Here is a 27,589-nt window from a genome sequence, read left to right as displayed (position 1 = left end):
GGACACACTGGATCTGCTGATCATTTACTGTACTGACCATCAGAGCTTGTAGTGTTAAGTCTGTGTTTTTCACAATAGTAAGTATTCTGTGTACTTCTCGCTGCTGAGAGATGTTAGTGTGTTTTTCTTCAATTAATTGATGACTTATTAAGGTGTTTTCCTATTGGAGGAGTACAACAATGTGCTTTGTATTGTGTGGAAAAGTCAAAATTTGACTGCTTGGTTTGCACTTCCCTCTTTCTGCACTTTGATGAATTGTTTGTTATCTCTATGCCCCGTTCACCTGGGAAAGGTACCTATTAAATACCATATCTGCAGCTCAGTGGTTTTCATCTTAAGCCTTACAGATGTGAGATAAATCACCTAATCTTGTTCACAAGTACAAGAATGACTGGCTGAAGTAACTGCTGCCTTGTGGGGGTTAAAAATGATGTGCACTGGAATTAAAGTTTTTCTCTGTGTGATCTGGATCCTGGTTCAGTGAGGTACAGGCTGAGGTTGTATTTCTGTCCTTAACTCTGTTTTGAGGCATTCCAGCCAGTTTGGGCAGTGCTGGGTGAGCATGGCAGGGAGGCTGGTGGGGGGATCTCTAGGGCAGTTTGTGCTGTATAATAAAAACTCAGTGGAGCTGGTGTTTAGCTCTAAATCAAGCAGGTGTATTGATCTTTTTTAACTCTAAAATGTTATGAATGCAATGGAGAATAAAGAAACCATCCCAGAGAAAATACTGTTTATCTACAGCTGACTGGCATGCGAGTGAAATGGCCTCAAGACTTGTGATGTAAAACTCTGAGGTAGTTTCTTCTGCAGAAAATTAGATTTATAGAGTTGTGTTGCAGTTTGGTGTTCCAGGAATGGTTTGGCTTCTGATATTCAACTATTTGGGAGTCCAAGGAGCATTTGTACCTTTGGAAATGTGAATGGGTGGGCTTGAGCTTAAATTGTAATTTGTCCTTTCTGCTGTATGACCAGCTCAGTTTGATACTAGGGATTACTATTCTTTTCAGTGTGTATTCACAATTTAATTTTAGCACTCCCTATAAAAACACTTGTGATAATGTAAACATTCCTCATCCAGAAGAGATACTCAGGTTTTTTGGAGGCTGTTGAGGTTTTTGCCTAATTTTCTGCAGCTGTTTATTCCTTGCATTCCTTAGACACTGATGTCTGAACTTTTCTCCCCTGATACCTTTTGCCTTTAAGTTGTCAAATGTGTCCTGAGTCCTTAGAAAAACAAGGTCATATGGATAATGATTGTGTCTAAATCATCCATTAGGAAAAATTGGGAAAATAAAGGTACACAGTTTCTCTGTGAAGGTACAATCTATACTATCTGAAGTAGAGTCAGAGTAGAAAAATCAGTTCTAAGAAGTTGCTGATATTAAACCTTTAAGAACAAAGTAATGCACAACACCGAGCTTGTAGCTCTGGCACGGTGATCTATAACTGCTTCTCAAATGTATAGCTTAAAAAATTACTGTTATTTTTTGGAAGAAACTTCTACTTGCATTTTACAGATGTCCTTTAACTAAAGTATGTTTGTTTTTTTGTTTGGTTGTTTTGGAGGGTTTTTTTCTTGTTTTGGGATTTTTTTGGGGTTTTTTTTGGGGGGGGGGGGGAGTTTATAATGGCTTTCTTGGCCACTTGGTATTTAGAAGAATGACTAATCTGTGGGGTTTATTTTTGTTGTTCTGCAGCGGATATAATTTCTACAGTAGAATTTAACCATTCTGGAGAGTTGTTAGCAACAGGAGACAAGGGAGGGAGAGTTGTCATCTTTCAGCAGGAGCAGGAGGTGAGTGCTGCGTAATTACACTATTACATGTTCTCTCTGTTCCTATTCATTCCCCTTTAAAAGACAAGGAGCATGGTTTTATAGAACCCTTTACACAAAGTGCATGCGTGTGTGATAAGTGATTACAATACTGAATTTAATGAGAGCTTTGTGACACCAGTAGAAATTATTTTAAACACTCTTTAGCTGTGGTCTAAAGAATGTTGAAAGTGAAAAATCAAAAAGGGGTAGGACACGAAAGACCCTTGAGGGAGCTGAAGTTGGTTCTTTTACAGTGACTCTTCCTGGCTGTGATGATGATTTCAGATTTCACTGTAGCTGGGGTTATTAAAAGTTGCCCTTAAGCAAGTGTGTGACTGTGACCTCAGATGTCCTTTTCCACTCTGGTATTAATCGGGTAAAACCACATAATTCTTGTAGCAGAGGTTCCTTTTATCCTTGTTTTTTAGTCTTTAGGCTCTACCCTACCCCTATGTCAGAGTGGGCAACTGAGCTGCAGTTAGGCTCACAGTGAGGCTGTGGTTAGAATGTATTTCAGGGAGATGTCACCTCACTGCCTAGAAATGTCACTTTTCGTTTTTTAGTCTTTCCTTCCATTTCCATTGTAAAACTCCCAAAGCTCGGGAATTCCTGGTTCCCAGAGCGGGGGGCTGGTCTGTGAGTGAGGCACGGTCCCTGTGCCAGCAGCTCCCCTTGGTCAGTGGGGACATCTAGTGGGGCTGTCTGGCACCAGCTCGTGAGGTATTTTGTGGCTTTTTATTGTTTTCTTTTCATTTCTTTATTATTTTTTAATTCTTGAGTTGTAACTTGATCCTTTTAAGAATCCTCTAATGTAGCTTAAAGCTGCAGCAGTTCCTTGCCTGCTCTCAGGTGAGCTGTGTTTAAATGACTCCTTGGTTTTTGGTGCATAACCCACAGCTCACATCTTTAGGAGCTGGGATCCAGGGGTAGGAAGAATCACCTGGGTTGTCAGATGAAATTCCAAAGAATTTTTTTTGGCATTTTTTGGCTTCTCTGTGTTTAGGGAGTGATTTGTGTTTAGGGAGTTAATTCCCTGATGCACTGGTAGTTAGTTGTTCCAACAAACAACTGTCTAGAGCAGGTTTTATATGTGAAAGTGTATAAAATACAAGTGTTTTATTTGGATTTCTGTGCCTCCTTCTGCCACACTGCACTGGAGTGCTTTGCAGACCACGCCTGCAGGAAGAGAAACGCTGACAAGGGCTGTGTGAAGAGCTGTGTAAACCTGTGTGGCTTCACCCACTGCCAAACTGCTGCCACCTCCGGGCTGGAATGTGGCAGCCGGTGACATCAGCTCAGTGCCAGGCAGGAAGTGAATACTGCATCTCCCAGAAACTGAGGAGGAATTTGCGTAGGCACAGTGCAGTTACCTAAATTGGAATTTAACATTAGGCACTTGGGCCAACACCTCTCCTTGTTTGGAATTTTCTTTTTCCTTTGAGCACCATGAGACTGAGAGTTTAAGTTTTGATTTTATCCCGAGGATGGATTTCACATATTACTGGGTTTATATATTATTCTGGTCCTGTAGAGTTTTACTAGAATATACACACAGAATATTTAAGCCTCCGTCATTATGATAAGTCTGGGATTGAAGGAAAGTTCCCTGAATTTCTGAAGGCATTTCCTACAGCACAATAGATTTCCCTTCCAAGCTGTTCCATGCAGTGACCCAGCTTCACTTGTTAGTTATGACTGAGGCTTAGAACAAAGTCCCTTCCGTTCTCCAGGGTGGGAAAAGCAGTGTGAGGGAGAGGTGTGGTACAGAATTCTGGTGCCAAATGTGATTTCTAAGCATTTTTCTCCCTTCCTCCCCCCCCCCCCCCGCCAAGCTTGTTTTAAAGTGTAAGAATTCCTGCCAGCTCTCAGGGTATGAAGCACGAGAAAATGATGCAAGGAATGTGACAAATGTGGGCCATCAAGGGTTGTATCAGGTGTGTTTTGGTGAGGTACTGAGGGATGAAATGAGCCCATGGACATGAGACACCAGAGAAGGAAGGAGCAAAGTCCCCAGCCAGGAGCCTATCACAGCAAAGGCATCTGATGGTGCAATCTCTGGAGTGGGTGGGACAGGAATAAATCACAAAATTCACCTTGAAACCACTTCAGGTAAATGTGGGGAGCACTACATCAGAAATGGATCCATTTTTCTGCACCCAGTGGATGAAATTCAAGGTTCAGTCCATGCAGTGCAATATTTTGGTGCCTAAGACACAGCTTTTGGAAGGAGGAAATGTGCAAGTTTTTCAGTTTTGCAAACATTTCCACCTGGACAGGTAACCACAGGGGTGACTCTAATGCCAGAGCTGTATTCAGCAGAGGTGATGAGCTTTTTTCCCTTCTAGAATGAGGAAGAAAAAGCTGCTTAAGCAGTTCAGAAGCTCTTAGGGAGCTTGGAGTTTATAAACCAGAATAGTGGAGCTGCTGGTATAAATTTAGAGGTGCCATGTGGGATTTCCATAGTGTGCCTGGAAAGCTGAACGTACTCACAGAATAGATTTGCCATATGTGTGTCTGTGTAGTAGGGGAAGGAATATTCCCTTTAAACAGCAAAGGTAGAAAAATTAAAGGTGAAAGAAGATTTTTTTTAATTTTTTTTAAATATTTAGGCAAAATACTAGTTTGTTCAGCTGCTCAGCATTAATGTGAAAACTTGCTAGAGATGTTATTCACGTTCTGAGGGGAGTTTCTGCAAACTTAAGCTGCTGCATAAACTGTTTCTTCTCTGATGTTTTCTTAGCCAAAATAGTAGAAACTTCAATAAATTTCTTGCAAAAGAGATGATGCTCATCTCATTTGTTTGCCAGGCTCATGAAAATCAAGCAGGTTGTACCCCAGTGTACATTGTATACATGTCTTGATCATTTAATTCTCTTTTTAGAACAAAACCCAGTCTCACAGCAGGGGAGAATACAATGTTTACAGTACCTTTCAAAGCCATGAACCAGAGTTTGACTACTTGAAAAGTTTAGAAATTGAAGAGAAGATCAACAAAATTAGGTGGTTACCCCAGAAAAATGCTGCTCAGTTTTTATTGTCTACAAATGGTAAGTTATGACTTTATTTTGCACCATAACATGTTATTATGTAGGTTTGCTATTAGGATTTGGTCTAATCCTCTCCAAAAAGCTGGAATCAAGCATGGTTTAACTGCAGGGATCTGGGGATGTGCCTCTGGTGGCTTCCCTGGGCACAGGTGTCCCCAGCACAGGGTAGTGTACTTGGGATTTCGTTGCTTTATAGCCCAGAGACCTTCACATGTGTGAGTTCCTGTGTCAGAGCTTACATCAATCATTCATAGCAATTCCTGTCCTAACTGAAACTTGCTGTAACTCTTATAAAAAGAACAAACTGTGGAGGAGGTTTTTTTAATGCTTTTTATCTTGTCTTGTTTTCCCTAAGCAACATTTTTGTCTTTTTTGGTGCACGTGGGTGGCCTTGTCTTGTTTGAAGGCATCAGCAGTGATGACTGGTGTCTCTCCACAGCTCTTATTTTAAACTGGGGCTGTTTCGTTGCAGATAAAACAATAAAGTTATGGAAAATCAGTGAAAGGGACAAAAGACCTGAGGGTTATAATTTAAAGGAGGAGGATGGACGGTATAGGGATCCTACTACAGTTACAACACTACGGGTGAGTAGCTCACAATCAGCTCATTTCTCCTCTCCCAGCCCGTGGCTCAGGGAGGAACTGCCCCATCACATCATCATCTTTTCTGTGATGCCACTTGGCAGAAGTACTGACTTGTAAGATACTTCACCCAGCTCAGCATGTTGAAGTGCTGATGTCTGAGTTAGCTTTGGATCTCACTCTCACCCTGCTGTGTGTGTTGTGTAGGTGCCAGTGTTCAGGCCCATGGACCTCATGGTGGAAGCCAGCCCACGAAGGATATTTGCCAATGCCCACACGTATCACATCAATTCCATCTCCATCAATAGTGACTACGAAACGTACCTGTCTGCAGACGACCTGCGGATCAACCTGTGGCACCTAGAAATCACAGACAGAAGTTTTAGTATCCTTTTGCCAGTGTTCTGTGGGACTGGAAAAGGAAAACGGTTGGATTTTATTTCCTTTCATGGGAAGTGTTTAGTATATATACAGAGAATTAATCTCTGTCAATCCTGATTATTCCTCCCTAGTAATTGTAAGAGCTTTTACTTCTGGAGAAGGAATGGTTTGGGTTGGAAGGGACATAAAAGCTCATCCAGGTGGGCAGGACATCTTCCACTATCCCAGGTTGCTCCAACCTGGCCTTGGACACTTTCAGGGATGGAGCAGCCACAGCTGTGTCAAGTTTTTAATATAAAATAACATTTTATAATGTAGCAGTATAATTAGAATTTAAGCAAAATAAAGTTCTATGTGAAAAACTTGGGAGATAATTCGTAGGATAGAATTAATTACTGCTGGAGTGGGCAAAACTGAAGCAGGTTTTTGCAGCTGTAAGAATTATCTTGAAATCGATATGGAATGGGATGTTACCACCTTGCCTTGTAGACAAATTGTGTGGCTTGATTTTAACTCTTACCTGCGTTGTGCCTGGTCCCACAAGCCAGAAGCAGCATTTCTGAAAGCATCTAGAACTGAAAAATACCTTGGGTTTCACTGGAGGCAATTCCTTAACGAGCTGCTGCAGATATTGTAGATATCAAGCCTGCCAACATGGAGGAGCTGACAGAGGTGATCACAGCTGCAGAGTTCCACCCCAACAGCTGCAGCACATTTGTCTACAGCAGCAGTAAAGGCACCATTCGCTTGTGTGACATGAGGGCATCAGCCCTCTGTGACAGACATTCAAAGTGTGAGTGCTGCAGTTCAGTGCTTCCCTGTGCCAGAGGACATTTGCTGTTAGATTATATCAAACACTGAATTGTGTGTGTGGATTTGTATAGGATTCCTGTAGTGCATTGAACAGAGCTAAAGCCTAAAATCTAAATAAATCTTAAAATTATATTTATGGTTTCTTGGAGTAAAAATAGTGAAGGAAATGAGTAGCAGCTTCTGTTTAGACACCAGAAATGGCTTTTTGCAAATTTCAGGTGGTTAAAGGCCATTAGGTCTGTACTTGATGCTGGAAATCTTGCATGTGTGAATCAAGACTTCACATATTAGCAAATAATACATTTATTAAGAAGCTGACCTTGGGTTGCTACAACAATAAGAGTATGGCAACTATATTACAAGTGTTTCTCCTTGAAAGTTATTTTATATAACACAGAGTAGCCCAAGGTGGAAAGTTTATTGAAAAAATGTTAAAGTAATTCAGTTGTATCTTGTATCAAAGAGACACAAACTTACCTCTTGAAATGCCTGTCTTATTTTCCTGCAGTGTTTGAAGAACCAGAAGATCCTAGCAACAGATCATTTTTCTCTGAAATCATCTCTTCCATATCTGATGTCAAATTTAGCCATAGTGGTCGGTATATGATGACTAGAGATTATCTGTCAGTGAAGATCTGGGATTTAAATATGGAAAATAGACCTGTGGAAACATACCAGGTATTGGGTGAAAATGAATCATGGAAGTTGCAAAACCTGGACAGAGGCCGAGTCTTACTGATGGTCTTGACGTGGCAGTTACAGTTTTGTGTGTAGATTCAGGCAGAGTATCCCTGAGGTTTGGGGATTCCATACTCCTGCTGAAGGATTTTGGTATTTGCAGGGTGGTGGCAGAATCCAAATCTGTGTTTGGGGCTGAAAAAGCCTCCCTCTTACCCAGTGGGAATGTGGGAGGTGGAGAGGTGATCTCCAGCTGTGAGAGTCATGGCAAGTCTTCAGCTGTCTTTATGTTCTCTGTTATTTCCTGAAGAAAATGGAAGGTGAAACACATCCTTTTCATAAAATGTTTTTAGCTGCCACTGAAAATTGCTGTTTTCTTTATAAGAAAGAGCTCTTTTGAGCAGTCTCAGGTACTTCCTTGCTTTTGGAACAGTCTGGGAAGGCTGTTACACAGGTGTGTGAGTCCAGTGCTCACTCAGTTTCTCTGGTCCCTCTTTTCCAGGTGCATGAATACCTCAGAAGTAAACTCTGCTCGCTGTATGAGAACGATTGCATTTTTGACAAGTTCGAATGCTGTTGGAATGGATCTGACAGGCAAGTGGAATTCTCCCCATGCACTTCAGATCTTTCCAAATTATTCTTAAAATGGGCAGTGGACCTCATATATCTGGTTTGGGACAACACTGCAGTGCTTCAGTAGACTTTACCATGTACGTTGTTAGCTCTGTAGGAATCTGCACCAGACCTGTTGGGGAACCCGTGGGAAAACCTTCCAGGAATGTTCCTTTTTACAGTGATTTGCCATGGTAGTGACCTGCCAATAACACCACTTAGGACAGCTCTTGCTTCTGTGCTAATCATGTCATTAACTGCTTATTTGCTGCATCTAAAGCAGCTCATTGGTTCCCTGTCAGTACTGTCAGACATGGTGCTTTTTTATTTTTTTTTTTAATTTGGCACCTGTCTGCTCAAATATTTTTTGAGGCAATGGAAGGACAGAGAAACTTGTAAATGTATTTTTCTTGCTGCTGATGCAGATTCTGAACAGCTGATGCAGAACCAGGAGCTATAAAGGATTTTCACAAACTAGATGTGCTGCTCAGTACCTAAGTTCACACAATTTGTGTGTCACTAAAAATCACATGGCTAAAAATCCAATGTGTTTGGGGTTTGTTGGATCTCTTCTGTGTGTGTGTGTGTGTGTGTGTGTGTGTGTGTGTGTGTGAAAAGCAAATTAAATAATGACATTCAAGGTTCTTGGATAACAAAATACCTCAAAAGGACCCTGGGAAGGAAAAAGGGTATTTTTGGAGGGTTTTAAAACTATAAAACACTGCAGTCCCTGCTTCCCTTTAGCTGCAGCAGGTGTGGGTGAGGCCACCTCCTTTCCATTTGTGTGATCCGAGTCGGGACCACCCTCTGGCTTGTGAAAAGGAGAAGGAATTCCCAACTGACCTCTTTCTTCCTTCCCCCTCTGTGCAGCATTGTCATGACAGGATCTTACAACAACTTCTTCAGGATGTTTGACAGAAACACGAAGCGAGACATCACCTTGGAGGCATCCCGGGAGAACAACAAACCCCGCACGGTGCTGAAGCCACGCAAGGTGTGTGCCAGTGGCAAGAGGAAGAAGGACGAGATCAGTGTTGACAGCTTAGACTTCAACAAGAAGATCCTGCACACAGCCTGGCACCCCAAGGAGAACATCATCGCCGTAGCTACCACAAACAACTTGTATATATTTCAAGACAAGATGAATTAGGGTTGGCATTCCTAACTGAAGAGTCACTTCCTGCATAGTTGAAATAGTTGAATCTAGCATTTGTACCTGTAACGAAAGCGAGTGAGAGGTCCATTATGGCACCCCTTTCCAGTGTTTAAAAATGTGCCATATGACAACACACTTTTATAGCTCCATGGAGAAGGCTCTGTGGCTCTGTTGTCTCCATGCCTGCTAGCCATTTAGGTGAGGATAGGGCACTTTTTAATTTAAATGACTACTTGCACCATCTTGCCTAATGGACTAGACTGGACTGTCTCAACATCGGTTTACTCCACTTTTTATGCCTTCCATTGTGATGACGTCAGACACAGGGAAAGCCTTCAATCATGCTATGGGATTTAATTGTGTAACCTCATTACTGTATCATTCGTGGCCCCCTTTTTTTATTAAATACAGCTCATTCTTGCTGTGGCTTGTAGCATTCCTCCTCCTTCTGGCCTCCTGGACTCCCCCTTCCCCCTTCGTCCCCCTCCACCTTGCCTTGGTGGTGGTGTATGGAAAAAAAAAAAAAAGAAAATAAAGCACATAAAATGGGTCCGTTTGGGGTCAGTGGTAAAGGGGGTCTGTGTTGCAACAAATGTTTTAATAAACAGTTGACTGTAATCACTCCTTGCCATGTCTGGCACCAAAAAAAAAGAGAAAATAAGGAAAAAAACAAACTACTGAATAAAAGTGACAAAGAATGGAGAATCTGTTTTCTTTTTTTTTAATCTACCTCTTTATACAAATACTCTGTGTTTTACCTTAGATGCATGAAAATAAAATGATGTTTTTTGTAATGATTTTAACCAGTATTAATTATTTTTCATGGGAATGAAGAGAGGGAGGGATTTCACAGGTACCTGCATTCACTCCTGAGTAACCTGAGCACCAGCCAGTGTGTGACCACTTCCATCTCGGCACCACAACTGCTGTCAGGTTTTGATCTGAGCAGTCACTTCCCATTTCCATGTCCTTGAATGCTCCTCTTTTTAACCTGTTGCTTTAATCAGAACAGGAATAGAATCTTCAGGTTTTAAATTCCATTTTATGGGACTGATGTCTTAATGTTTAGTTTTGTTCTGGTTTCTTCAATGCCTTGTTTTAGGATAAAATACCTTTAATGCCTTGTTTAGAGCACCAAGTCCCCTGTGGCTTTGTGAGAAGTTGTCTGAGCTCTTGTGTGGTGTTCTGTAGTAGCAGCACCATGGTTCCATAGCTAATGACTGCACTGCATTCTGCTGCTCTATCTTCTGTATTTATTGCTAACAACTGGAAATGTGGTTTTAACCATGCGAGTGTTTTCTTCTGGCTTTTGGCTTTGCGAAGTTCCTGCACTTACAGAAACGTTCACAGGTGCAAGGAGCCAAACACGTAGAGTACAGAAGCTGCATGAAATAAGTGTTCATAGTGATGTGAGAGATTTCAACTCTTCAGCACATAAGGCTTATCCAAAGATGAACTAGATATTGATGCTTTATAAGGCTCATGAGTTTTTACTTCCAGATACTTCTGCTAAATGTGCTTTTAGGTTTTGCTCTTCCTTCACGGAAATGTTCAGTGAAGTTTGAAGTCATAGTGAACTTACCTTGACTGGGAGAATTTTCACTTTTGAGTTACCTAGATGTAATTATTTCTGTGGCTTAGAGGTAGTTATTAAAATGACGTTATGATTCGATCAACTGAGATACTGTTTCTGCTGTAAAATTTTGGCTGGGTTAGAGGTTGTTAACAAGACTACTATTGCAATCACTCTTTAATTTCTTTTAAGTCCTTGTGCAGTGGTTTGAAAATGTAAAAATTCTAGTATTTATTAATCTGGTTCTCTTCAATACAGTATTTGTCTTGTACCATGCATGCCTGACCATGAGCCTTTGTAAGGATTTTACCTTTTTTTTTTTTCACCTGTTAGCCTTGTAAAACAAATGAACTGCCCTAGGGACAGCAGCTGTTTTCCAGTGGGTGAATAAACGAGTGGGCCCTACTCCTACTTAGTAGCATGTGACTAATTTTACTCCAGCAACCAGACTTGCCCACAGTTCAGGAAACAACTCGTTGAGTAACATTAATCACGTGTACAGCTGTTTCCAGGGCCAAGGTTTATTCTTTACCTTATCGTGAGGGCACAGAGGTGATGGGATGCTTTTGCTGTGGAGCTGGTAAAATCATGTTTTGTGAAGGTGTAGGTTTAACGATCCTGGATTAGGAAGATGAGGGCCATGGCATTGAGGCTGCTGTTCCTGTGCCACCCTGAGCCCCAGGGATGCACTAAAGGTGCTTAGCACAGCCCCACCCGGAGCTGAGCACGTGAAGGCGGCACAGAGTGACGGGTGCAGTCACCTAGAGCAATACTCCAGTACAGCTTCCTCTGGGACCACAGCTGGGCCTGCTGGGATGGGTTAAAGCTTGCCTTGGGAAAGGGTTTGGGTTTGTTGGTAATGGTGATCCTTGAGCTGTCATCTGAGGTTTAACTTGTCCTCACCAAACCCAGCTCCCGCCTGTGCTGTCACGCTATCCATTACAGAATTCTCTAAGCACACTGTCCACTGATACATGCTGTAAATCGTATATTTTATTAATAAAAGTATGCAGAGAATACACTTTGTCAGGATGCTTTTTATGCTCTTTCCTGCCCCTCCCCTTTTCTGCATTTGCAGGTATTTTTGAATGAGTGGTCTCTTCCCTGTGCCTGGGGCACGGGGTCCCCGATCCTGTCCCAGGCAGGACAGTGCTGCTCACTGCCTTCAGCTGCTCAGTCACGCAGCCTCCTCAGTGCCCAGTAAAACCAGTGCAAATCCGCAATTTCCAGTCCCTGAATGCCAGACTAAACACAGGAAAGGTGTTCTCTTCCCTGCACTCTTGTCCTGAAGCCACTGCTGGTACTGAAATGCCACCAACCACCACTTAGGTGGTTTGTATCTGCAATGTGACAACTGCAGTGTCACTCCTGTCACCAGTTACTGTTCAGGGTGAGGTGTTTGTCCAGCTGACACAATGCCAAGGTCCACAAGAGCCCTGTGCCTCAAGTCCTTTGTCCCTTCCCTGCTAGGATGTGGCTGCTGCCCAGAAAGCACGCTGGATGTGCAGCAGCACCTGCTCCCTTACTGCTCTGTTCAGGCAGGACAGGAGCATTTATTGCTTAACTACAGATCCTTTTATCATCAGCCTGATTGGAAAAAGTTCAGGTAGTGCTGACAAGCAGAAACCTGTGGTTTTTCCCCTCCTGGAGAGGGGCTGTGGATGATGGAATACCAGTATTTTAATAGAGATTTTTATTGTCATCTTGTTAGGCACAGCAGAGCTGGGAAACAATTTCCTGTGTGCTGCTCTTCTGTTCTTCCCCTCGGGCTGTAGAGGTGTAAAACATCCTGGCTCACGTCAAACACTCCTTTTATTGAATAAAAGGTGTCTCCTTTTGCCCTTTCCCATGGAATTGGCTGTTGTAAAGGGAAGGACTGGTGTCTTGGATCGAGGTGTGCTGGGAGTGAGGCTGCTGTGTAATGACTGTGGGTGTCTGGAGCTGTTTGTTTGCCCTCAGCAAACATCTTATTTAACCTGGCCTGGAATGGTTTGGGCTTCTAAAGATGAGCGGTGGAATAAAACCAGTGTTTGTTTCACAGCTGAGAGAATAAAATCTGTGAATTCAATTTCTCTACACAGTGAATTTTACCCTCCAATTTTAACAGCCTCAACCTTTGCAAACAGGAAAACAGCCCTGGCTGGTTTTAATAATGCTTTTCTGAGCCGGGGCTCTCCACTAGGAGGCAAAACATTACTGGAAAGAGGTGGAGGCTTCGGAACAGCGAGGGGTCACGGCGAGGTGTGGTCACTGTCCCTCGAAGTCACCTCCGGAATCAACAGTGATCAGTTGTTGCTAAATATGAAACTCTATAAAAGCGTTTCCAGGGTGGATTATTGCAGCACAAAGAGTTCAGCCGAGGTGTGCAGGGCAAAGAGCCCTCGTGCTGGGGGGATGCTGGGTGTGTCCAGCTCAGGAAAGGGCTCTTTTTCAGCTTTGGGGAACAGAAACACTAAACAAAGAAAACAAAAGTAATCATGGCATGTTTTAGACTTTAGAATCGCAGAGTGTTTTGGGTTAGAAGGGACCATAAATCCCATCCAGTGCCACCCCCTGCCATGGGCAGGGACACCTCCCACTATCCCGGGGTGCTCCAAGCCGCATCCAGCCTGGTCTTGGACACTTCCAGGAATCCAGGGGCACCCACAGCTTTCCTTCTTTACTTGTTTCAAACATTTAGAACACCTTGGAATCATGAGATAAACCAGTGGGATTGTCTTGGCACAGGTCTTGTTACTTGTTTGATTTCAATTGACTTAAAGGTTTTTGGTTTGTTTTTTTTGGTTTTTTTTTTCCTAGAAGAAAAACCTTTGTATTGCACTCCAGTACAAAAAACAATTCCCAGAAATTTATGACCATTTTTTCTCTTTTATTAACATGTGGTTTTGTGTCCCTCCAACCCTGCCATTGTCACAGCATTTTCCATCCCAGGATTCAAATTACAAACATTAACTACATCATTCAAATGCTTCAAGGAACCTGAAGTAGTGGTTCAAGCACAGGGCTGAAAGTCAGGCCTTGTGAATGCTATTTCTGGCTCTGCATTGACTCACTCTATAATCTTGATCAATTTATTTCTGACTCAGAAATTTTAATAGTCCCACTTGACTGATAAATATTCATGCCACAAGTGTTGTGGCAAATGCTTCCTGAATGAGGGTGGTGACAAATGCTCATGTCAGCCTGTGATTCGAGGGTTGCAAAGTGGGATTGGGTTACCCGAGCAGGTTTTCTATTCAAAATCCTAAGTAGCTCATTGTTCTGACTCCAATCTCGAATGTTTCTGTGGCCCCTCCACATGTAAACAGATGTTTTATCAAATTAATTAAAATACCGCTTTCTTTTTACTACTAATGTAGCTAATTCTCTCCCAGTACTATCCCAGAGACATCCAGATTTTCCACAGGATGATATATTTGGAGCAGTCATGCAGGGTCTGCAGTCAAATTGGGAAGTGTTGGTGTTACAAAACGTGGGTTTCAAACATCCAACACTAGTGTAGATTAATCGAAGACAAAAAATATTTAAAACAGGCATTCTAGTATGGGATGATTGCGACACTTGTGCATACAAGCTTTTTCTCTAGCTTAAAACAGTTCTGACACAGAAATAAAGTGATTTCTTTGCATTTGTAATGGGGAGAGAACAAAGAACACTACTGGAGTTGTGTCTGCGTGGCTTCACTCTGATGGTGTTGCTGTTACTGAACTCCTACAGTGAGTACAGTAATGAAAAAGCTACAATTTATACTCTCCTGGCTGTTGATGGGAGGACTTTATGGTGTAAAAGACTCCTTTACAGCTTTTGTGAAGCAAAATGCTTATGAATAGATATATGTTTGAGAGAGATGGGACTGAAGTTACAAAATTCCACCAAGAAGAGTCTAGGCCTCCAAATAAACCGTAAAGTTGAAGTGATGTCAAAACAGAATGAAGTTAACAAGATGAAAAGGGGGATCAGGGGGGACCTGACAGGAGGGGGCAGCCGGGGGGGTCGGGCTCTGCTCGCAGGGAACAGGGACAGGAGGAGAGGGAACGGCCTCAGGCTGGGCCAGGGGAGGCTCAGGGTGGGCACCAGCGGGAATTTCCCCATGGAAAGGGTGCTCAGGCCTTGGAATTGCCCAGGGAGGCTTGGAGTGCCCATCCCTGGGGGTGACCAAGGAAGGCCTGGACGTGGCATTCAGAGCTCTGGGCTGGGCACAAGGTGGGGATCGGTCACGGGTCGGACTCGGTGGTCTCGCAGGGCTTTCCCAGCCGGGCTGACCCCCTCATTCCCCGTCCCCACGTCCCCGTCCCCCCCGCGCCGCCACGGCTCCCTCAGCGTCCCCCCTGCGCACGCGCGGGACGTGCGCGGGCGGGGGTCGCGCCATGGAGGCGGAGGGCGGGAGCGGCGCGCGCCGCGCCTGCGCAGCGCGGGGGGACGGGGCGGGGCGGCCGGGCCCGGACCGGAGACCGGGTTTGTTGTTGTTGCCCCAGCGGCTCCTCAGTCGCCTCAGCCGCGGTGCCGCCGCCGCCGCCATGTCCAGCCCTCAGGAGCCGCCGCAGCACCACAACAACAACAACAACCCGCCGGCGGACGGCACGCACGGCGAGCCCGGCCTCAACAGTGAGTGTGGCCGCTGGGGCGCGGGCGGGGAATGGCGCGGGGGGCCCTGAGGGGCCGTGAGGGCCGCGACCCCCCCGGGCCGCCATTGGCGGAGGACGCGCCGCGCGAGCCGCCGGGGGCCAATGGGCGGCGGCCGAGCGGGTATAAATGGCCCGGCGGCCGCCGCAGGGGGCACGGGGGCAGCGCGGGGCCTGGGCGCGGCTGCCCCGCACCGGGGGGATCCCGCAGCCCCCGGGCAGATCCCGCAGCCCCCGGGCAGCGGGAGCCACTGGGAGCGCGGCCGGCAGAGCCGAGGGGCCGCGCGGTACTGCCCCGGTAGATAAAACGGGCCCCGAGTGCGGCGGGAGTGCTGCGCCCGGCGGGACCCGAGCCGCCGTCCCTCGCAGTGGGCTGGGGGCGATCGAGTCCCCCGAGGAACGGGCCAAGCTCGTTGCGTGGTTACACGGAGTTTACCCGAACAGCGACGATGGGGATACAGCGGGGTAGGGGGAGGAGCGTGGCTGTGGGAATGAGTTTATTCAGTGGCTGAGTCAATAGCACTGACGTGAGCTATTTCCCTCTATATCCGGCATCTCTGTCAGCTGCTTTGCTGCATCCTTTTGTTCCTGGGATAACACTAGTAAGGCACATCATGTAGGCTCTGGTACTTACTTGGCAAATGCTTTCCCTTCGTTATAAATAGTTCCTTCAGCGTATCTTTTCATCTCTAAATTTTAAGGATAGAAGAGGTGAATAAATTGCATTAATGACTAACTGTAACCTCTGTGGTTTACGATGAAGTTTAGATGACCACGCAATAAACTCGCTGGTTGGTTTTCCATAACTCAATGGGAATTGTATGAAAGGAAGAATAAACTGTGCCCATTTCATAACGCTGCTATTGTGTTGTGGTAACACTACACTGTGTGATAACCGTGGTGCCTTAAACAATGTTACCTGAGTCAATAATTTTGGCGAATTATTCAGGCTTGTTGCACTTAAATAACAATTAGGCTGTCAGAGTTGCGACATGCCCTGTGCCTGACTCGATGCTTACTTTAGAAATGGCCATATTTGATGCCTGTATATTTTATTTTTAGTTTCTGGTGGTGTGGTAACTGTGGGACTCATTAATCTGCTGGGAGATAGGAGCGACAAGAGCTGAGAGCTCTGTAAACCGGGGCTGGATCTGCCCACGGAGATCTTGCTGCTGGGTCAGCACGTAGAGGCTCACCCAGCTCAGTGCTGGAGGAGCTGAGCACAAGGTAGGAGAGGAAATGTTTGACACTCTCTGCTCTGGGAACAAAACAAATGCACCCAATCAGCTCCACGCAGGCTTAGTGCTGCTTTCAGATGTTCAGTCCCTGCACAATGCTTTGGTGGGAGAGGTGCATTTTCTGCCATTCTCTCAGCTTTTCAGTGAACTTTTCAGGCTAATGAGCTCAGACACATATTCACGGTGTTGTGTGTGTCATTTGTGCATGTTTAGGGCCTTTTATTCAAAGATCCTTTAGCACTTGGAGGGCAGAAGAGCTGGGAATGAAACTGGTAACCTGTGCTCTGTTGGGTTCATAGAGATAAAAAACCCAACTTGCTTGCTTTGGGAATTCTACATTCTTCCTGTGTTTTAATTATTATAAAGCTCTGTTACATATTGACAAAAAGAAGTCCCACCTTAGGCAAGAAGCTATCTAGCTCTGTCATGGAAAATCTGCTTAATAATTACCATTGTGGGAATCTGGTTGGCTTTATTTTCCTTTCCCTTTCCCTCTTCTTTTTTTTTTTTTGTTAATGTTGTACTTCGTTGTAAAAGTGATATTTATTAGTTTATTCAGGTTGATCGTGCCTCAGACTACTTGTGAGCTACTACTTTGGAGTATTTTTATATCTATGAAATGTATACAGGTATTTGATTTATATACTGCCTTTGATATCTCCACTTCATGCACCCAGCTGAACTCAGAGGGAATAAACAAAATGAGACCTGTCTTCCCCAACATGTTTAGCTCCTGTTGTTTAAACAGTCCACCAAGTTATGGAAAAACATGGAATTAAAGTCAGTGTATATAAATTCGTAGTGAAATAATTAGCCATAGAGCAAAGCCAAAATTCAAACAATTTTGGAGAAAAATACAGTTTATGTGGACAGTTGTTTGGTTTGTTTTTTTCTCCAAAGAGTGTGTGTTACATGATTTGTGAAGGGAGGAGATGCTGCCACATTTCTTAATTCTATTACTCTTAATTCTACTACCACTCTTCATTCTGCCACATTTTCTGTTTTACTGCCAAGTAGAAATAAGGCAAAAATTAGAAGTTCTCAGGCAGGTGATTCATGTAACTTCCTTAGTTCTCAAAAAAGCTTGGGGCAAACCCCACTCTCTGTTATTTGGGCGCTTTATTCTTCAATACATTCCTGTCCATCCCTTTAAAGAAACAGAGATTTATGTCCCTCTAATCAGTCTTTGAACGCAGTCATGTTCTCTGTCCAAAACCGGTTGTGAGTGCCAGTGGGAGTAGGGAGCGTGTTGGAGCTTGATGGCAGATTGAGCTTCCTTGGGTGCATTTTGAGTCATTCTCGGTGAGGTCAAGTGGGAACGTGCTGCTCCTCATGTCAACTCCTGCTCAGCTCCCAGGGACTCTTTACTCACACTCGAATTTGGGGTTTCTTCCTACTACAGCCACGGTGTGTTTAAGATAAACACAGAGTTTGTCAGCCCAAGGTAAATTTTATTTGTGGCAGTGGATTTAGAGCTGTGTGTCAGAGTAAGGAGATCTGATCACCATGCTCTGGGTGTTCTGGTGTCAGAAGAACACATCCCCCCTCACCTTTGCCCTCTGCTGATTTTTTTAATCGTAAATGGCTTTGCAGATCCTGATTTTCCAACGGCCAAAAGCGGTTGTTGGCGAATATAAAGTTTTTTTACCTAACTAACTTTTGACCACCTGCTAACTGCATTTGCCACCTGCTTTTCTGCAGGTGTGGCCTCTTGCTGCTACAAGGCAGAACAACCTTCCTGACAAAGCTCATAGAGTCTGGCTGTTTTGTTTAGGAATTCAGACACCAGCAGTCATCACCAATCTGGAATAACACAGCCTCTGTCTGATGCTGACTGAGCAAAGCTGCCTCTTCCCTGTTAACACTTGGTTATCTAAAAAGCCTAGTGTGCAGTGCTGAGCTGGTGCCTGTGCATACCCAAAATTCCTTGTTTGTGAATCCAGCCTGGGGAAACCAGACTGGGAACCACCAGGGCATTATGCTTCTGTGGACATCGCTGGCATCGTGAATAATCGACACTAAAGGTGAATTCTTCACCAAATCAAGTTGGAAAGAGGCTCTTTATTAAACATCCCTTCCTGTGTCACTGATGGAGCGACACAGAGACAAAACCATGCTACAAAAAATAAGTGCAGGCACTCCCAGGTGCATTTCAGAAATCAAAAATCAGTGTTAAAGTGTGGAACTTGTACAAATAATGCTCAAAAAGTAGTTTCAGATGTTGTATTTGTAGCTTCAGGCTTGCTTTTCTTGGATATTTTTACCTCGCTGGGGAAGATGTCCAGACTTTAGTCAACCAAATCCAAAAAAACCCCTGAAAGCTCCTGCCTTCAGGTGAAATACATTAAATTACACAGGAGTAGTGGTGACATGTATTTCTAAAACCTGTTTCCCATTGAATCATATCACTAAAGAATGTATCAGTACTGTCACATTTAGTTAATATGCACATGAAATATAAGTGAAATACGTTTAAAAATAAAAATCCTCACCTTAACTACAGAGTGTGTGAACTTTTTTCAGCAGCTGCTCTTGTCATCCATGGTACACTCTTGCTCTCTGTTGAATCTTAGTGTACACATGAATGTCCCATAGGTAAAACTACCAAAAAATGGGGGAAAAACCAGTAAATCTGGGCTTTTTGGGAGATGTTTGTGCCAGGGCAAAGCAAGCTGAATGGGGCCTGAGAATGGCAGCCTTCCTGATGTATAGAAAAATCAGGGATTGATCCAAGGCCTTTGGAAGTAGAGGAAGGGGGAATATAAAGCTGCACAGGGGGGAGTTTTTTAGTAGGGGGCACAGGGATGAAAGTTCTGTTTGAGAAAGGAATGTAGAACAGGGTGACGTGTAATGGAGTGATCCATAGTTAATTGAAGCTCCAAACTGCAGAGAGAGACGTGGCTGATTAGAGTATTAATAGTTGGGGAGAAAAGGGACATTTTATTGACCAAATCCAGAGTTAGGGAGCAACAACGCAGCTTTTAGGGGTGTTTGTGTTGATGAAAGAAGAAGAACCGTGTCACTGTTGTCTCTGTGCCGTGTTTATGAGCTCTCTCAGGTCAGTGTGTGTTATCTGAAGCCAGCATGCTGGCGTTTCCCTCTGGGTGCAGTTGATAAATTGAAGGTGTGTTCAGTGCTGGGGTGTCCATGGGGTGACGTGTGGCTGCCCCACAGGTTCCTGGGTGGAGCTGCAGATGAACGGCAACGGCAACAGCAACGACAACGGCAATGGCAAGAACGGGGGCCTGGAGCACGTCCCATCCTCCTCCTCCATCCACAATGGAGACATGGAAAAAATCCTCCTGGATGCCCAGCACGAGTCAGGACAGAGCAGTTCAAGAGGTAGTTCCCACTGTGACAGGTAAAGGCGTGTTGGCTGCTCTGCCTGCAGTTTATTGCCCTTTTTGTCCTGTGGGTGGGTAAAGTTTTTTCTCTTGTGCTCCAGTGTTTGGAATAGTCGCTGGCTTGTGGTAACTGTCTGATGTTTCCACTTGTAATGATACAAAAACACATGTAATTCACAATACTGGCAGGGTTCCCTACAAGAACAAAGGGATTTGCATCTTTTCTGTAGCAGCTGAACTTTTGGGCAGTGCTTTCTTTGCTTTAGGGAGCAACTGTCAACCCTGTCGAGAGGGGTAGGATTATAAATGAAAAAAAGTTGAAAAGATGGGGGGATTGGGAAGACTTTCTAATGCTGGTATTTGGGATCTGAAGGGTGGTGCAGTCTGTAACTCAGCTGAATAATGTCCAGAAATGCATGAGGAAATGATTCAGCTGAGATTTATCTACACTGATGATTCTTTACTTGACAAAATGACATAACAAAATCAATTTTTCTTCAGCCCGTCACCTCAAGATGATGGTCAGATAACTTTTGATGTGGAAATGCACACAAGTAAAGACAGTAGTTCTCAGGTACTTTCTTCCTTAACTTTTAAAATATACACTTGTAAGTTGTGGATATTTGATCTAGGCTTGAGGGGTAGAACAAGCTCTTTGTGATGTCAAAAGACTTAAATTCTGTATTAATTGAAATTTAACACAGAGATTAATAGTTTTGGAGTGAGGGAAAAAGGAGCCTCCATCTGTACGTCTGAGAAATGCCTCTTTCCTAGCAGTCGTGTTACTGTGTAACCCTGCTGGCACCGGGTGTCAAAGCTGGGTTTGAAGTGTTGATATCTCTGCACAAGATTTCAGGGTGTTCAGTGATTGCTGTGCAGACACTCATTCACATGACAGTGAGTAATCTCCATAGCACAAACTGAGAGGGGACTAATGCTGAACTCTTAGTTTGATGATTTCATAGAATTTGCTGTCTTCAGCAGTATAAATGAAACATTCCTGCAAGAATGAAACCTTGCATTTAATTTTGTCAAAGACCTGGGACTGTTGCAATTCTGCCCTGAGAGCCAGAAGGGTCTGAATGAAGGTGTTGGTGAGCTCTGCATCTCACTTGTGACTGTGCTGTTTGATTTGCTGTGGTTCCCACTTAATGTTGTAAGTGGTTTATCTTATTTTAACGAGAGTCACTCAGGAGATTGTTTTAATACTAAGTAGGAGTTAAAGGCAGTGGTGTTCTCTATTCTTCCTAATTTATTTCATTTCCTATATGGTAACATTTGCATCTATTGATGTAAAGTTAAATTTTTATATACAGTTAGAGTGAGTGCTTGCCTTTGCCTCCTGCATCTGGGATTCACCCAGTAGAAGCTACTAGTTGCAAGTAATACAAATTTTAAATGACTAATAACACCTTTAAAAAGTCAAAATACTGGTTTTGAAACCTTTTTATTTGACTTCCCATGCTTTTAGTCACGTTCTGTGGGCTTTAAATGGAATGCCATCAACCTAATGTTTTTTTCCATTTGTAAATATTTTTTTTGCACAATTCTGGTTTATTACATTTAGGATTAAAATATTCCTTTGTTTTTGTTAGTTAAAAAAAACAAACAGCTTGCAATGATGTGGAAATAGTAATAGAATTAGTGGTTTCCTGACTTCTGCTGGCAAAAATCAAATCTCTTTGAAATAATCAGCAGTCCAAGAACACTTGCTTGTTTATCAGGTGCCACCGTTTGGTGCTTATCATGTCACCACTGTGGTTGTCACTCTCAATTTAACACCCTGAGGAGGAGCTAATTGAGTGTTACAAGGCTTGTCCCCTGTGTGTTTCAGTCCGAAGAAGAAGCAGTAGAAGGAGAGAAAGAATTGGAAGTTTTGAAGAAAAGTGCAGACTGGGTGTCAGACTGGTCAAGTAGGCCTGAAAACATTCCTCCCAAGTGAGTTCAACTCTGGGTTTTTAATGAATGTTAATATATTTTAATGAATAGATGAAGGAAAGGATGGTCGCAATCTCACAATCAAAATAAGTTCATCTTAGGAAGAGATTGATTTCTCTGTGGGGAGGATAAAAAAGGTCAAAACAATGAAGTATGAAAATCAAAATAGCAGCAGGATGACTTGGAGGTAATACAAAGTCACAGCAAGCTGATTGCAAGGTTTCTTGACAAAATTATTGTTATTGGGAGAGCTGGGTACTTGGAGCTGGGATCCATGGGATTTAGTCTTGGCTTATTGAGTGGAAGAGTGTTGAGCAAGTCTCCTAAATTCTCTGTCCCTTTTTTTCTTTCTATGTAAAATATGTAATGTTCATCCACAGAAGGGGAAACCTTGAGATCCTTGAATGCAAAGCATTTTTATTAAAATAGAGGATGCTGTCTAAATCTGGCAGACTTCTGTATCTGTGTTTGGAACAAAAAATGAGGCCTCTTGCTAACAAATCACATCCTGAAATTCCCTCTCTCGGACCTACCTCTCTCTGCAGCTCCTGCTCCCTTTGTGTCTATACTGTCTGTGTAAGTGGTCTCTCCACAATCCCTCCTCTTACTCTCTTTGATTCCTTACTCTGTGTAAGGAATCTCGGGCTTTGATCTCTAGCTCTTTGTACTTAAAAAAAAAAAAATGTTCTACAGAGATCTGTGCATTTGTGTGCAAAGAAAAAAAGAAAAAAAGGGAAAGAAACAAAAAAGTCTTGTTGAATTTTTTCCCCCCCTCCCCCTCTTCTTCCAGGGAATTCCATTTCAGACATCCTAAGCGTTCAGTGTCTCTAAGTATGAGAAAAAGTGGAGCAATGAAAAAAGGTGGCATTTTCTCTGCAGAATTTCTTAAGGTTTTCATTCCATCTCTGTTCATATCTCATGTTTTGGCTCTGGGACTAGGGTAAGTATTAACCTAATTCTCCCTTCAACTTTTGCTTTTCCACTTTGCTTGAATGTCAGCAACTGCTGAAAAGGGCTTTTTCTAGAATAACAATTTTTGCCCCTCACTCAAACTTGGTGCACTTTTACAAAAGCAGGAAAACTTTGCCACAATGAAAACTTTGTGGCCTTTAATGTGCTTTATTTCTGGAATAAATCAAGTTATATTGAAAATGCATGGATGAGTTTGCAAATAACCTTTGCAATTGTAACGTGCAGTTTGATTATGTGCCTTCTATTTAAATGCTTCAGGTTATAAAGGGGAAAATTAGAATAGGTAAAAAATGACTTTTACTGACCATTATGAAACCACACTGTACGAATAATGATGCCGAGGTTGTGTGTGTGGCACAAACTCTGTAATTCCCAGTTTAGTGCTCCATTGTGATGTTACTGAAAATCAAGGTTTGAGTACTTAGAGAAATGAAATACTGGATGTGTCCTGCAAGATCAGCTGTTTCTCTGCTCAGCAGTGTTTTCATTGCCTGCATAATCCCACATAATCTCTCACTTTGCCTAAATCCTTACATTCTGTTTATCCATCTTATGTTCTTCTGGGATGGGGCAAAGGCATGGACTCAAAACATGTTTTTATTTAACTTTGTCTTTGTTTCTGGGGATGTAGTTCAAGTGTCTCTTTAAATTCCTGTACACTGTCAAATAAATTAGGATAGAATATGTGAGGATGTAGTGTGAGATATTTGTACTGCAGCAAAATTGTGCATTTCTGCAGTGATTTAAATCTTGCTTGTGGTCAGTGTTTGCATAGATCCTCAATGCTCAGAGTTTTAAAAGCTCACCCCCCTCTCTATAGGCAGCACTTGATTTGTTTTACCCCAGTTATCTGGGAGTGTTGCTGTGTCAGGTACTCAAAAAACAAAAGCTTTTGGATTCAGATGAGCCTGGGACTGGAGAAAAAAACCAGTCTGGGGGAGCACTGAGAGCACTGATCCTTCCAGGCTCATTCAAAACCTCCCTGTAAGTAATTTTATAGAAGGGAAGGGAACTCTGTGGATGGATCTCAGGCTTGAGAGAGGGATTAGAGCAGTTTGGTGTGTGGGAACTCTTGCAAAGCAGGGAGTATTCTTGTGCAATACAATATCCTTACACTTTTTATTTCAGCATCTACATTGGGAAACGCCTGACCACACCTTCAGCCAGCACTTATTGAACCATGGAGTGCAAAACCTGGACCCCACGTGACCTGTGAAGGTGTTACTGTCTCATTTAGTACATTTGACTTGAGACCATTTTAAGCATGACCCTGACTTCACCCTTTCCTTCCATATCCAGGTTTTTGCTAACTCTGGAATTCAGTATTGTGTTGGAACTCTGTTGAGGTGTTTGGCTATCCACATTCTTTCCCTCTCTCCCATTCCCCTGCCTCTTGGCCTGCAAGACACGTCAGAGTTGCTGGATGGAGTTTACAACTGTCTCTATGTTGCAAGGGCTTCTCTCAATGCAAAATGCCACCAGCAAGTTTAATTTTATCAGTGATGCTGTTGCCTCCTTAGTGCAACCTGACTTCAATTGCAGTTGTGCATGGTCTAAGTGTTGACTGCGTGGTGGTGACAAAACAGTCTCTTTGGAAGGAAATCAGTGATTGGAGTGGAAAAGAGTTTTTTCTTTTGTAAAAAAGAAGCTGGTTGTGGAATAAACTAAGAAATTACTGGCAATAAAGACCCAGTTTAAATCAGCTTTTGGGGGGAATTTACTCAGTCCCTTGTATTGGCTAACAAACACCATTTGATTTGCAGGAGGCAAAGACTGCATAAATTTTAAAGTAGGATAACTTAATCCATCAGCATATTTTAATATTAGGTAATTGTTGTAATCTTGTCTTTTCTATGAAGTCAGCTCCTTATTCCTTGTAGGAAAACCTGTCTGATACCTAGGAAATATTAGAAAAATTGCATTGTTTGCATGTGAAGAAGCTTTTTCTTTTCCTTACCTGTTTTCTTAAGGGAAAATTTTCAGTGTGAAATTTTCCTTTTCAAAGTAGTTCTAAGTTAAGGAAAAACCCAACAGCTGTAGGTGTAGGTAGGCTCTGTGTAAAAGGAAATTATTCTGTTTGTTGTGGAACCATTTAAAGCCCCGAGGATCCGGCAGTTTCAGCAGGAAAAGCGTTTGACTCATCCTTAAGGGGGACAATCTTGCAGGTGCAGAAAGGTTCAGAAGTTGTAAAAGCTCTGAAATGTCTTCTGCAAATGAATTTTCAATATTCCTCTCTCTCATTGTTTACTGTACAATCTCCTTTTCGGGGATACTTGGAACCTGAAAGTCACTCGTGATGTCTCATGTTAGGGTAGATTCCTCACTGATGTTGAACTTTTATCTTAGGGAACATTAAACCTTGTCCTCCTTCAGTGACACTTCTTTTCAAAATGTGAAGCTTTAGTACCAAATTGTTACAAAGCATCAGGACAGTTGTGTCCTTAAATAGATTTTATTGGATTTCAGAACATGTAGCATGAACTCTGAAGGATAGAATACTCTTTTTTTATATATATATGAATATATTAAAAAAAATATGATATAGACTTTAATACTAAGTATTTAGGGAACCAATGCTAATTTTAAGACTAGCAAAAATCTCATTTAAATAAAAACTTTAGTAGGCTGACTTGTAGAAAATAAGCAAATCTAGTCAGCCATCTGGAGAGAACAGCTACCTATAATTGTTTGCTTGCATCAGACTTTATAAAGTTGATTATTTGATAGAGCAGTGATTGCTTGAACCAGTTGATGCATAGAAGCTAAATCCCAGCTGAGATTTGGGTTTAAAAAACTTCAGTTAGCTCCCAGGAAGTGAAAAAGTTAAGTATGAACCCACTGCGAAACTGTATTTATTTTCATTCTCTACTTCCGAATGCTGTCAGAGAATGCTTTCAGGGTGAACAACAAATCCTCTGGAGTAATCTGCTTTTTATTCTTTTAGCTGTGAACACTTAGTGGCACTTGAGCTGCCCACAAGTGCGGGTTTGTTTTGGGTGTGGATACTGGGTTTCACCCAGAGGTGGGGGCGGGCAGAGGAACGTGGTGGAGGGGGTTTTAGAGAGCATCAAATACTTCATTTTCCAGCCCTAAAATCCGAGGGAGCGGGACAAAGGCTGGACCACTTTCACTTCTAACACAGCACCTTGTTTTGTATGAAATGGGAGCAATGGAAAAAGAGATTTTTACTAAGTAGAGAGTACTTTTTAACAACAAAAACCCAATAAATTACCCCTTTCTAAATTAAAAGGTAATTCTTCAGAGTATCTGATAAATAACAGTGCAAGCTTGTGGCTGGAGTATCAACACCACTAATGATACTTGGAGTAAAACCTGTGAAACCCAGAGCTGAGGAATGCCCCGTGGTCACTGTAACACTGGCTGGGATACAATGCAGTATTTATTGAGACCCTACTCTAAGCTTTGGAGGAAAGTCTGCAACTTCCAGTTTTACAATGAACAGGAACACAGTGTTGCATCATTCCAAAAGGGGTTTCAACTATTGAGAGTTGGAGTTTTGTTAAGATAAATGTTGTTTAAAAAGCTTTATACCTGTTTACAGTTTTGGAAAAAAAAAAAAAGAAAAAAAAGTAGGCTTCATTTTTCTTACATTCAGTGAAAACTGGCCTAGACTATTTGTAAATAGGATCAAGAAAAAATGCATAAACTCGCACATTAAAGATGCAGCAGGCTGACCTAACTGCAGCAAATGCATATTTACTTACTGTTTTCAAAAGTGAAAGCTGACGATTGTTAGAAATTCAAATTTTTTAATTGACATTTGTTGAAATCTTGGAGTTAACTGAGCCAAAGTGATTATGCATTCTTCATAAATTAGTTAGCACTTTGTAACATTATATACAGTTTACATGTATAAGTTGTAGCTTATAAACATTTTGTGCCATTAAAGCTCTCACAAAACTGGTTGTCTGAAATGACTTCATGCTGCGCCTTTCTTTTGTCTTTCTTCTTTTTTACAGGACTGCTTTTTAAGATGTTTTATGCAACTATTTTGTTCTGGGTGACATGAACATTGAAGCTGCTGTTTATAGACTGGAGTAATTTTTTTGAACGATTGCTTGGGTTTGTTTTTGTTTTGGTTTTTTTTTAGTGACCTGGGATCATCCGCTTCATTTCCTGAAGTACTTAATAAAAATATTTCCCCTAGCTGGCCTTGTGTACCCTCTCCAGCACCTTGTCCAGGAAAAGTCTGAAAGCAAAATAATGTGGTGGTATATGAAATGTAAAGTAGAATTGCTGAGATTTTGTATAATTGGTCAACTCTATTGTATTCCTTGTATTTCTCTTCTGTTTCCTAATTCTGTTTAATTTGCAGATTAAAGAGTAAGGGGCATAAACCCTAATTGTTAATCTGCCTCCATGTTCTTGGTTCAAGAGCACGGATTATTTCTATTTATCATGAGGAGACTTGTTCATTCTAGGTGGGAATGGCACCATTCTGATTACTGGTACCACCCATTTTAGTTATTGTTTTCTATATTTTTAATCTGTAAATCCAGAACTTTGTGTAAATGGAATATTTTTTTTTCCCAGAGGAATAAGAGAAAATTATAAATCCTACTTTCAAAAAGTTTCTCCCTCTGAGACTCACAGTGAAACTTGGGCCTGAACTTTTGAATTGCTTCAAAACTTTTTTAGTTGTAATGCAAGAATAAATGCAAGATCGTCTTGCATAAGGCAGCACTTTCTTTGCACTGGGATTATTCACATTTTGATGGAGTTGAGGACTGTCTTCCAAGTTTCTTTTCATTCTTGTCCAAGAATTTCAGATTCTGGGAAAGTTTCATTCTACCTTG

The 27,589-nt window shown here is 42.5% G+C and overlaps 2 protein-coding genes across 3 annotated transcripts in view; both read left to right on the top strand.

Moving 5' to 3' along the window:
* Positions 1 to 11,675, top strand: part of PPP2R2A (protein phosphatase 2 regulatory subunit Balpha) — a 38,062-nt gene extending 26,387 nt beyond the window's left edge. For both annotated transcript variants that reach the window (XM_048287408.1, XM_048287407.1), the window contains exons 3-10: positions 1,698 to 1,795; positions 4,698 to 4,863; positions 5,336 to 5,448; positions 5,653 to 5,830; positions 6,455 to 6,619; positions 7,148 to 7,317; positions 7,820 to 7,911; positions 8,800 to 11,675. In XM_048287408.1, the coding sequence (XP_048143365.1) occupies positions 1,698 to 1,795; positions 4,698 to 4,863; positions 5,336 to 5,448; positions 5,653 to 5,830; positions 6,455 to 6,619; positions 7,148 to 7,317; positions 7,820 to 7,911; positions 8,800 to 9,079 (1,262 nt within the window). In that variant the 3' untranslated portion in view covers positions 9,080 to 11,675. The remainder of the gene's footprint in view (positions 1 to 1,697; positions 1,796 to 4,697; positions 4,864 to 5,335; positions 5,449 to 5,652; positions 5,831 to 6,454; positions 6,620 to 7,147; positions 7,318 to 7,819; positions 7,912 to 8,799) is intronic.
* Positions 11,676 to 15,071: 3,396 nt separating this feature from the next.
* On the top strand, positions 15,072 to 27,143 carry BNIP3L (BCL2 interacting protein 3 like). The gene is made up of 6 exons (XM_048287416.1): positions 15,072 to 15,263; positions 19,693 to 19,879; positions 20,364 to 20,436; positions 21,697 to 21,800; positions 22,591 to 22,740; positions 23,901 to 27,143. The coding sequence occupies exons 1-6, from the start codon at positions 15,176 to 15,178 to the stop codon at positions 23,947 to 23,949; spliced, it is 651 nt and encodes a 216-aa protein (XP_048143373.1). The 5' UTR covers positions 15,072 to 15,175; the 3' UTR covers positions 23,950 to 27,143.
* Positions 27,144 to 27,589: the final 446 nt, after the last annotated feature.

Source organism: Corvus hawaiiensis, chromosome 27 (assembly GCF_020740725.1).
Source record: "Corvus hawaiiensis isolate bCorHaw1 chromosome 27, bCorHaw1.pri.cur, whole genome shotgun sequence".
Lineage (NCBI taxonomy): Eukaryota > Metazoa > Chordata > Aves > Passeriformes > Corvidae > Corvus > Corvus hawaiiensis.
Note: the sequence above shows the minus strand (reverse complement) of the source record. Positions and strands in the feature narration are given on the sequence as shown.

Bases quoted from the DNA above. Each gene is read 5' to 3' on its own strand.
- BNIP3L (XM_048287416.1), top strand. From the start codon at position 15,176: ATGTCCAGCCCTCAGGAGCCGCCGCAGCACCACAACAACAACAACAAC. The intron at 15,264-19,692 runs GTGAGTGTGGCC...GCTGCCCCACAG, and splicing joins CGGCGAGCCCGGCCTCAACA to GTTCCTGGGTGGAGCTGCAG. The intron at 20,437-21,696 runs GTACTTTCTTCC...TGTGTGTTTCAG, and splicing joins GTAAAGACAGTAGTTCTCAG to TCCGAAGAAGAAGCAGTAGA.